This window comes from Nanorana parkeri, unplaced genomic scaffold, assembly GCF_000935625.1.
Source record: "Nanorana parkeri isolate BGI_ZX_2015 unplaced genomic scaffold, ASM93562v1 scaffold100, whole genome shotgun sequence".
In the NCBI taxonomy this organism is placed as follows: Eukaryota; Metazoa; Chordata; class Amphibia; order Anura; family Dicroglossidae; genus Nanorana; species Nanorana parkeri.
Genome location: NW_017306368.1, coordinates 1,231,952 through 1,243,920, shown reverse-complemented (window position 1 = coordinate 1,243,920; position 11,969 = coordinate 1,231,952). Strand labels below are relative to the sequence as shown.

At 39.0% G+C, this 11,969-nt stretch overlaps 1 protein-coding gene across 2 annotated transcripts in view; it reads right to left on the bottom strand.

Moving 5' to 3' along the window:
* Nucleotides 1-11,969, bottom strand: part of LTBP1 (latent transforming growth factor beta binding protein 1) — a 169,663-nt gene that overhangs the window by 38,875 nt on the left and 118,819 nt on the right. The window contains exons 20-21 of one of the 2 annotated variants that reach the window (XM_018552899.1): nt 10,674-10,799; nt 159-281 (exon numbers count right to left, since the gene is read on the bottom strand). In XM_018552899.1, the coding sequence (XP_018408401.1) occupies nt 159-281; nt 10,674-10,799 (249 nt within the window). The remainder of the gene's footprint in view (nt 1-158; nt 282-10,673; nt 10,800-11,969) is intronic. The other variant, XM_018552900.1, reaches the window with a different exon arrangement.

Below are 11,969 nucleotides of genomic sequence, written 5' to 3'. Positions count from 1 at the left end.
GCTACATATAAAATGCCAATATTGATTACTAGACACAATTTGGTAATGAAAAGATACTAATGTGTAACAATGTAGAGGTAACAATATATGAAAATGTTAGAGGCATGCATGTTTTTACATTCCAGTTCTAAAACAGGTGTTAGAAATTGACAACTTACCCACACAGCCTTGCCCATCCAGTGAGTCTTGGTACCCCTGGTAACAGAGGCAACGATATGAACCATTGTTGTTTTCACAAAACCCTTGATTGCACAGCGAGCTGTTAGTACATTCATCAACATCTGAAAATGAGACATGTTTCCAATCAAAGGACTTGACACAAACACAAGACACCTTTACACTGATTTGCATTCAACAATCAACAACAGGCAAATTATGAAGCTCTACAGCATCCACCAAAAACCTTAAATATCAGTCAACATACAAGCAAGAATCAGGTATCATAAGTCCAAATGTGAACTTCTACAGTGTTTAAGGTATTTAGAGCCCATTTTGTAAGGTGAAAATTAAGTTTAGGGGAAATACACTAAGGAGTGGAAAATTTGGATAATAAAAATACAAAAGGGTAGTGTTTATTAATGTTTTCACCCAAGAGTTACATAACTTTCAGCCAAAATGTACTCTTTTTTTAAAATAAAGGGAATCAAGTGAAAAATGAGTAAATCTTTGGTAATAATTGTAATAATCTTTGGTGAAAACATCGACAAATAGACCCTGAAGTGAATGTTTAGATACGCCTTTTTGTTGTTGCTTTGAAGCAGGGAAGAAAAAGAACCCATGGTGACACCTATTCTGGTAAAAACTGAAGAGTAGAATACCCCTCACTTTGTACAGATTTCCTCTCATTTCCTATTGCTTCTCTGGGACACCAATAGAGAGGAAAGCTCCCAAATGGGACATAGACATCAAAAAATAAACTGACCTAGGTTTTATCCTTTTCCTAGACCATTCAAAACAAACTAATTTTGGCTATACATACTCTTTAAAAATAGGTTGTAATGTGATGCTGAAGAGGCATCATATGTTTAAACTAGCACTTTATGCTGGAATATGTAAACAAAGCAGAAACTATGCAACTGTTTTATATTCATATACATTAGGACAAGAAGCAACAACAAAACAAGTAGCATGCATAAGCATTATATAAAACACATATATCTAGTAGCCAAATACCACTCTCTATACATAAGTATGAAAACACAAAGCAAGTGTTATTTCAATTTTCTACTGAACCGAAGGGGTCCTGGGGCCGAAGCTAGCCGAAGGATCGGCCAAAGCTACGGCCAGATCCTTCGGCTGCTTTGTGAATAGACCCCAAATTGTATGTGTTGTATAACTATAAATTACTTTTTTACTTGTTTTAAAAGTCATGAAAAATTGTGGTATACAAAAGAAATAGTGCCAGATTTCAAATGCCCTACATTTGGAACACTGAAAACAAGAAGCAAAATAAAAGCATTAAGTGTACATCAATCTAATAAGAATGAAGTGCATGGAATAAATAATTGCTTCAAAGTTTCAGATTATGTTCTATTTATATCTCAGCAGCAACCATAAATTATTGGTAGAGGAAAATAAATGTTAATTCAGGTCATACACTAATGCTCAACACAGTGAATTGCAATGATTTTTGGTTCTAAACTGGTGGGTCGTGACCCAAAAGTGGGTCGCGACCCTGTGTTCATTGGGTCGCCACTTGCCTTACTTTTTTCTAGGTGAGAGGCTTCTCAGCCTCCCCCTAGTGCAGCACTGTCAGTTGTCACGCCAAGCAGCCATTCAAAATATGCTGCCCGGTGCTGAGTGTCAGTCTGAGGTGGGGTGGGCTACAGCTATGGTTTCGAGTGAGCTCCATCCATAGATGCATAGATTACAGCTCCCTCGCATGTCCTGTAGAGGTGCATGGACCGGAGTGACGTCACATTCTGGCTACTGGCACCTCTACAGGGTGCGCAAGGGACTTGTACAAGCAATGCACATATGGATGAAGCTCCATCACAGCACAGCAGCCTACACTGGACCCCAGGCTGTGGATCTACTCCAGTTCTCGTAAGGTAGGGAGACTGGGTGGATCTTAAAAAACAAAGGAATTTTTTTGGGGGGAGTGTGTGTGAGATTGTGTTTGTAGTTGTGTGTGTCTGTCTGTGTTTTGAGTAAGGATGGGCTCGGGCGTGTTCGTAGCTCCACGTGCCGAGCCCGTCAGGAAGCTGGCACTGAGACATTTCCCAATCTCTGCAGCTGTGGACCAGGAAAATGTTTCAGTACCCGTGATTGTAGCTGCGCGCTGTCAGCTTCCTGGCGGGCTCGGCACGTGGAGCTGCGAACACGCCCGAGCCCATCCTTATTTTTGAGGGCCCGTTCACACTAGCATAGTGCAGTAATCGAACAGTCCTGTGCCATTAACGCACTGTACCACGCAACCTACTATGCGTTTTGGTGCGGGAGGTGCGTTGCGTTGCCATTCATTTGAATGGCACCCCAAACGCACCTCCAACCCACAGTTCAATCGCTCGCACCGGAACACAATGCAGTGCGTTCCATTGCAGTGCGACTTGGTTCGCGACTTAATGACCAAGCACAAATGTGGGTCCTGAGGTTACACAGGTTGAGAACCACTGCTCTAGAACACCCATCCCATCCCATTCTAAAGTCGGGTATACACAGTTATATTTTCTTCGTTCAACTTGTGGGCTGAACAAAAAATATATAACAGATTCCTCCATCCATGCTGAACAGTGCTGCTGCTTTCTTCGAGCTTAATTTAGATTGTTGAGCTTACAAGGAAAAGTGATTCATGTAAGTTTATTTATCATACTGGTAAGGTAGTTTAAGGCATATTCAGAAAATAATCAGCCTGTTTATTGGTGGTAACTTAATACACTGCAGAAATATTGATCTGTTAGGATGGAAAATCCATATTGGTGCATTTGTATGTGTTTGCAGTCATCATGCAACCATTGTTAGCACCCAAGGTGCCCGTACCCAGTGGATTGGTATTAAATGTCCAGAAAAAGCAACAGTTTTGTACAGCAGTTAGTTAAACAATTGCTTCCAATAAATGTAAAAACATACAGATGTATAAACAAATAGGTACTGTGTTAACTGTACATCTGATCCAATACACTTTGCACTGTATTTGTTTATAAATCTGTATGTTTATACATTTGTTACGAGCAACTGTTTTACCAACTATTGTAAAACATTGTTTCTCTTTCTGGACATATACTACAAATCCATTGGTGAGCACAGACCTCTGTTGTCATAATTATTCTTTCCTTTATTTATTGGGATTATTTAGGAGTATCCCCTACATAGGTATGCACAGCTTATTGGGAAAAAAACACAAACAGGGGGCGCCTTTCCTGGTGCAGACAAATTTATTAAGATCAGGATCAAAGGTAGATAAAAAACATACTCACAAAATTCAGCATGATAACTTATTGCATTAGGGTGTGCACACAAAAGTACAAACAAACAATAACAAAATATATATATATATATATATATATATATATATATATATATACACATACATACATATACATATATATACATACACAGGCAACTCAGATTCCCCTCTCTTAACTGTCCCTTACAGCCCGGCTTCCTGATTGGACGGGAAGAGCTGCAGCCATGCTCCCTCACAGCTATGTGAGGAATGCGAGTGGCAAGTGCTGCTGCACTCTGTGTCACTGAGGCGCCCACAAAGAGATCTTTGTGATCTCCCCGCCAGCTCAGTGACTAAAAACAGGATGTCCGCTTTTGGGGTTTTGGTGTTACACTTGGGGTGATTAGGGTGTGCCCAGACACACCCCCTGTGCACACCTATGATCCCCTATCTAACCTTTATTCCTCTAAGCTCCACATCATTACTGTTTTTTTACTGCTATTTTAAACTGGACTGCAACCAATTACAAATTGGACTACTTCATTGCATGCTTATATCCGGCTTTTTCACCTAGCCAAAAAGTAGATACTTCAGCTTAACCACTTCAGCTTCCATACCTGTAAAACCCATATGGAGCAGAGTAATTTTTACATTTTTTACTGGGGCCTGTTTTTTTGGCAATTTGTCATACTTAAGATAGCATTTTTGGGGTGAACTCTAGCCTTTTTTTGGGATAATATTGACAAAAAAAGACACAAAAAAAAAGTTTTTTCCAATTGTTATGAACAGTGTTAGGCTTAAAACAAATAGTTTTACTGTAAAAGTATAAATTTTTCAAAGCATGGTTGCATGCAAAAAAAAAAAATCTAAATTTTTAACATTTTCTTGCTATTTAAATTGTAAATAAAATAGAACAATACAGTCTATCCAAATCCCCACCACCTCCCCCAATACTGTGGCTTTTCAATGCTGGGTTTACACCTAGGCATATTGAATATGCACGTTTGTCGCGCGTTTTTACAGCATTTCACAGTAGAAAACCGCGCGACAAACGTGCGTTTCCGAGGGCTACCTGGCTGTATCGCAATGGATACGCGCGGCAAATACGCCCCAAAGAAGCTCCTGTACTTCCTTGGGCGTAGGGCGTTTTGTAGCGCATTCATGCGGCCTGTAATACGCCCAGGTGTGAACCATACCCATAGGAAATAATAGGATTTCGGTGTTTGAGCGTTTTGCAGAGCGTAGGAACGTGCTACAAAACGCCCAGTTGTGAACTGGGCCTAAAGGTGCAGATTTTTAGCAGTGAATGTTAATCTGGCAATACACTTTAAGGTTATTGAAAGCTCGTACGATCTGCCCATCTTGGACAGGCAGATCGTACTTGCGATCATCGCAAGCCCGCAATCTTACGATTTTCGCCTGGTTTTCCAACGTGCTCATAAGACAAAAGGCGTGCGACCGTACAGTAGAAACGGTTGCACGCCTTCCATACACCTGCGGATTATCATACGATTGCGGGATTCCCCGTGATTATCGTATGATAATGAATTAAGCACTGTAATTTAAAACACATGCACCAGGAAAATTCACCTGCTGATTGGCTAATGCCACACTCACTACTTTATAAACATACCTATAAACACTTGTAATCACTTAAAATGTAAACTTCTCTTTGGTTACATAGTATGTTATTTTCATGTTAAATTACAAAGTGCATTCAAGAAACTTTTGGACGATTTCTTAAGGGACCGTAATATACAGGGGTACGGGTACTCCTAGAATGAGATCCTAATAGGTTGGACTTGATGGACTAATGTCTTTATTCAACCTCAAATACTATGTAACTTTGTAACCCACACAAAGGCAGATAATAGCAGAGGATTAGCTTAATGCTTGGATGAGTTCTACAGCATAATGGATGGATAGTGCGAAAAACCTGGTTATAGGATATTCACAACTGTTAAGATAAGTGGCCAACATGCACAATTTAGGGTGTACTGGTGGGACTGCTGAAATATCTGATGTTATAGCTAAGTAATGTGTGTGCAATGCCAGGCATGTGGGCAGAGGAAGCTTTCCTCTGATGACTTTTTGCTAACAAGTCACAGAAGTGATCAGCTGAGCTGTCAGTTCTTCCATGCTGATGGAGGCCTGAATGGGAAAAAATTTAACTACAGAGAAATGCACCACTCCTCATCCCTGGCCCCAATTGGGCCCACCCCAGGTCAGGCCATAGCAGCCATGAGGGCTGCTGTGGCTGTAATTTCGCCAACGCTTGGTAAGTTTTCCCTGTTTCTCAACACAAGTTCACTATTGGCATTATAATGTGTCTGTATCCTCCTGAATATAAATGTTCAACCTATATAACTTTTGAGTGGTATTATATTTTGATTTAGTATGTGCTGAACAAGGCAGATAAACAGCATGGAAATATGTTTTTTAAATCAAACATATTTTTGTACATTTAAAAAAGAAATCTCTGATTTTTTTTTTCAATCATTGGTGTTCCAAATGTTATTCCTTTTTATATTATATGACCTAATTCTGACACTTCTGCAAACAATGGTTCCTGATAACTTATCTAGCTAGTCAAAGGCCAGCAATCACTTTCCAGTAACATTCTCCACAGAGCTTTTTGGTAATTGAGCACACTAAAGTATGTGTGCACAGCCCAGTTTGCATTGGAAAATGTTCACATGCAGACATATCGTTGTCTGCAAAAGCTCATTTTAACTTAGGAGGAAATGCAAGCACAACCTCAAGCAAATTTTTTAACACATGCAACTTTTTAATTTTTCAGTTTAGTAAATCAGGCTATATGGCTTTGTGTTTGTGGTTTACTTTAAACAAAACCAGACACCTAAAATTTGAAGGGTGTAATTATTTACTGACAAAAAAAAAGAGTGAGACAAAATGGATCAAGATTATTTATCCTGGTTATCACTTATATCTTTATATATGATATATTTATTTCAACTCTAACCATAAATTATTAAGTTTCTGGTGGGTTACTGAGTTTTAAAACTCTTAGATTTCTGTGTATTTCAAAGCAATACACATAAATAATGAAAGAGGTGTATATACCACATTTAAACTCTACATTACTTTTAAAAGGCATGCTTCCAAATATACTGACTCTATGTGGTGCACACATCCTTCTCCCACTCCCCAGTATATGTTCAAAACAATTCAAGGATCCCACAAAATAATGTGTTAAAACTGGCAGCATATCCCTACAGTAGCTGTTAATAACTTGCACTTCTCATCTGTAGTCCCAACAGTAAGTGAACCGTGCTTACATAATGTGTCTGTTCCACAAGAGCTGTATTATTTTACTTGTTGTGCACAGAAGGATTTAAGATGTAAGACAGAAGTCTGCATGAATGTCAAATATATTGTTTAATGCAGATAGCAGACCTGCGGTGAGAGCCTTTTAAAGGCTGAAACGTATCCACCAGATGGTAACAAGATCAACATTAAGTCAAAGCATTTCTTTTCCAGCAAATCTCTAGTGATTCTACAGTCAAAACCACTTCACAACAGTTCTTGAAATACCAGCCAGAAAAGATAAATATTCAGCAGGAATTCTCTGGTCAGTGTGGCTGAATGCAGTTTGAGAAGCCGCCAGATTTTCATTGAAAAAACTGAAGGCCATTTTTAATGGGTAACTATGTCGGTAATCTGCCAGACTTGAAGTTTGGTGCTTATAAGTAATGCCTCCAGACAGTGGGGTACCTAGCCTATTTGATACCCAGGGTGGATAAAGTAAATTAATTCTAATAATATGCAGAAAGAAAACAAATGGGAAATCATGACAATATGCAAACAAAAAATGGGCAATTGCGACAATGCAAACAAACACAAGCAATCTGGAGACCCCAAATTGTAGTGTAATTTTGTAGTAGAGTTGGTCTTCAATACTGAAGAAACAAAATGAGGCATTGTCCTTATTTTTCATTGGCCCCCAAAAATGTAAACATGATGCTGGTGTGACTGGTACACAAAATGGCATTGTTATACCAGTCAACAAGTTCCATTGTGGTTTGACTTTATTAAACTGGATATTTTGCTTAGCTGATCTGTCTAATAAGTCAGTTTAAGTGGTGTGTGTATGTGCCTGCAGGGATTCTTACTGAGGGACTCTGAATCAATGTAATCTTATTTATGTGATTTCTGATGCTGCACACTATTTGGTTTAACTTATTGAACTTCCCAAGTAAACCACAGCCTTCTACACATTGGTATTAAAATAATTGAACTATAGAATATGAAAAAAGTTGTAATGTGACATGATCTTTTATGACCTCCCTTGATCACTAACAATTTGGTATACGCCAAGATGGTGGCGCGCGAACATGCGGGTGTGGCCATCTTGATGTACACCAAGATCTAATCCGAAATGGCGGCGCGCAAGTCAGAACGCGCTGGAGGGCAGTATAGCCGCCGCTCATTCTGCAGTTTTAGTGTGCAGTTTCGGATTCGGAGGCCCGTTGCCCCCGAATCAGAAACAACATAAAAATGTGTTTCCTTTGAGGAAACGTATTTCGTTTTCATTTGTTTCGTTTGGAAACAATTTTTTTGTGTGCACATGTCTAATGGGCCCTGAAAATATCCACTATTATATTTAATTTCAATTAAAAGCTTAAAGTGACACTAAACTCTGGAGTTAAATCTTAAAAAAGCATTGAAAAGTATCTTAACTATTAACAAAAATGTAGCTTATTTGTGTATCACTCGGCGGTAGAGCCCCAAGTTATAGTGCAAAATTGTGCTTTAAGTCCCATTGTAAGTTGACATGTTGCTGCAGCCATCATGGACATGTAGTACTCTTTATGTGGGTGTGCTGAGTTAGCAAAAAAACTCACGCACAGACATGGTAAGTTAATATACGGTTTTCTTTTTTCCTTTGGAAGATACCTATTTGTGCATTTGTGATTGCCTTATTGGAGAATTTAGGGGGAGAGTCAAATACACCCATCCCCGTAATTAGAGCCAAGGTGTGATACTGAAGCTGTCTCACATCTGCTCTATTGATCAAGAATTGAGCGATCACAATCCACTGATCGTTCATTTCCCGAACTGAGAGCAGTGACTGTCCGCTATATGCTGAGTTTTGGGTCACAGGAGGACTTAGGTATATGTCCCCCTGTGACCCTAAAGAGAACTATGGCTAAAAAAGTTGGGCCATAGTTCTCTTTAACAAAAAATCATGAAGTATGAAAGATATAGCTATCTAGCCTTTATGCAGACCTTCTGTACAATATTTGCATTGACTTGTAAAGGCATGGAGCACAAGCAGTCAGAACTCCCAATCTGCATACTTGTACAAATCAATTTTTCTCATTCAAAGTTGTTTTTTCCAATAACCGGTAGGTAGTTGCCTTAAATCTGTCATACAAGTTTTCTCACCCACAATTTAAGCAAGGCTTTATACATACTGTAAGCTCTTGCCACAATATCTAGCACAGGCAACTAGATATTTAACACATTTGGCTAATGTGTTGGCAAAATCAGAGACAACTGGTCATTTAAACATCCGAACTGTGTGGAAAGAATGAAAAAATATGTATATAGATAACAAACAATGACTGATGAGCTCAAATTGCAAATGGAAAGCTTTTACTTGAACAATTATCAGCAAATAAGGTTCAAACAGCCAATACTCTACCCCTGAGTGACACATTTAATGTAATATGTTTACCATGAATTTCAAATGTCTATATAGCTTAAAGTGACACTAAATTTAGGAGTTAAATCTTAAAGATGCATTCAAGTACGACTTGTATGACAGATTATTAACAAATATGTAGCTTATTTATGTATCAATCAGCTGTAGATCCTCAAATCAGGAGTGAGTTTGGAGTAGTGGCTACTTTCCAACACACACAGGGATCATGGGGAACAAAAGTAGACACTCCACAAAAGGAAGGATAGTGTCAGCATGAATTCAGAGAGGATTTGAGGATCTACAGCCGAGTGATACACAAATAAAATACATGTTTGTTAATAGTTAAGGTACTTAAATGCATTTTTAAGATTTAAATCCTGAGTTCAGTGTCCACTTTAAAAAATGTAGTAACTGCTTTGAGTTAACTGCTGGACTACTGGAGTTTATTGCTGGACTACTAAACAGTCAGGTATGGAGAAAGAAGACTAGAGACACAGTAGACAAACTAAGCAGAGAGAATTGGAATTTCCAGTCATGACGGTAAAAAAAAAAAAATCATAAACCACAGAACTGCTGTATAAAGGCTATATGAAAAACGTATTACAAAGCAAGTTCAGTTTTGTACATTTTTTATAAAGTGTCTAGGATTTTATGTTTTCTCGTATTGACTTTGGGCTGACAGTGAGGGTGTTCCCTTGGACTTGAGGTTTTCTTACTTTTAACACCTGGCTTTACTAGGCTGATATTCTGTTTCATTTTTACAATTTTCTGGGAAAAGATGTAGGGGTTTTTGGGGTAACGTTTGGATTAAATTTGGACTGTGCAGCGTGAGAATTACATTTGACTGCAGATGTGTGCACACCATCGTTTATACCATTTGCTATTGCTGGTTTATATTTAGCATAGAACACACTTGTGGTCTGGATATAATTTAGACATAAATAAAATTCATTATGAGCCTTTGTTTAAGACCTGGCTTTAGAAAACCAAATGCAAACATTTAGTCAGTACTTGCTTTCTATAATTTTACTTTACAGAATTTGCTCTATGTTTATATAAGGTTTAGATATACAGTGCTGGCACATTTGAAGAAAAAAAAAACAAGTTATGTATCGTTGCCATAGACTTATTTTTGGCATCAGGTCAGTTTTGTAATGGTCAAGTGGTAATTGCCATGCTTTATTTTCTCTTTTCTGCCAGTAAAAATACAGATTCACAATTCTGTGAATGTAGAACTTGCTGAATGCTAAATGATGGAGAGAAACTAGCCAAACTAATATTAATATACTAAAATTTCCACTGAGTGGAATTTGGGGCCTTCAATCCTAACCCCTTGCTCTCTCATATATAAAAGCGTCAGGAAAAACGCGTTGGCCTACATTAAATTATCACATTTTCCAAGTAAAACTGTCATAGTAGGAGAACAAAAATAACAATTTAGATATGACAATGGTTAACAAGAACCATTATTTATTCAAAGGTTTCATACAAGAGGCTTGCAGAGTCCTCTTGAGGTCACTATGTGCAGGGTTTATATAGATTTATACACCTAGTCAGGGGAGGAGTTTAAACGGTACCAAGTGCAGTTATCCAAATAGTGCCTCAAACTAAATAACATACCTTCACATGACCTTCCATCAGGCGTTGTAGTAAATCCTTGCTCACATATACAGTGGAATGAACCAGCAGTATTGAGACATTCTCCATTTGGAGAACAGAGCTCTGGGTTTTCACACTCATTAATATCTGAAAAAATAAAACAAAGAGATTATCAGCAAAGACCAAACAAATATTAAGCCGATGTACGGCTGATTTCAGCCGATGTACGGCTGAAATTAGCCATACAAGCCTGAAGTGAATAGCCGAACAGCGTTCGGCTCACTTCACTTCAGATCGGTCATTCACTCGGCTGCCCTCGGCAGCTCCGTGAATAGACCCCTTAGTGTTCTACAAATATTTAGTGCAGGTACCTGAGAGTGTTTTTTGCAATTGTTACATATCTGTTTTTGGGGAGAGAAAATGTTTTTTTTATATAAACAGTCTTTCTGAGAAGAATAAAGAGTAATAGAAAAGCTGAATTACTTGCCTCCCCTACAGTAAATAGTGCTTCTGGTTTCCTGTGTTGCCCACATGTTTAAAAGCCAGGGTACTTATCCCTGTGATTTCTGTTTAAGTTGCAGCATGGTTCAGACAGATCATGAGGACCAAGTCTAGAGTTTTAGATGACCAGCAAAGAAAGGAGTCTGGAGTAGCATGTTTATTCCAAGAAGGATATTTCAAACCTTCTATTACTCTTTATTGATCTATACCAGCAAATCTGTTAACTTAGGGCCCATTCACACCAGTTGCAGTGCGTTCTGGCCCGATTCTGGCCAGAGCACTCGGTCTCGCATTGCGGTCGGCTGACTTTTTCGTGGGGCAGGAGGGGGCGTCAATAGTGCTTGCAGCATTTTGATCACACCGGACCTGACCGCAGGCTCAATGTGCCTTGCGATCCTGTGCGGGCGATCGCATTGCGGCCGGGGGGTGTGGCTACGGCGCCATTCACTTCAATGGCCCGCCACTCCCCCTCCTGTTCCACTAAAAAGTGAGCCGGCCGCATTGCGAGGCAGTGCGTTCTGGCCAGAATCGGGCCAGAATGCACTGCAACAGGTGTGAACGGGCCCTCAGCTGTATGTTAGCATTTGAGTTAGTGAACGGGCCCTCAGCTGTATGTTAGCATTTGAGTTAAGTCTACTTTAGCAATGTTTACATTTTGCCCGACAAAGCATTTCCTTATCTAGAGACCAAACCCCAGTTTGTCATGCAAGAAATCCTATATCAGTAACATCACAAAAAGGGACACAGACCAAACTAAGCTGACTACTAAAAAAAAAAAAAAAAAAAAAGGGTATTTTTTTTTTTGTTTTTGTCACT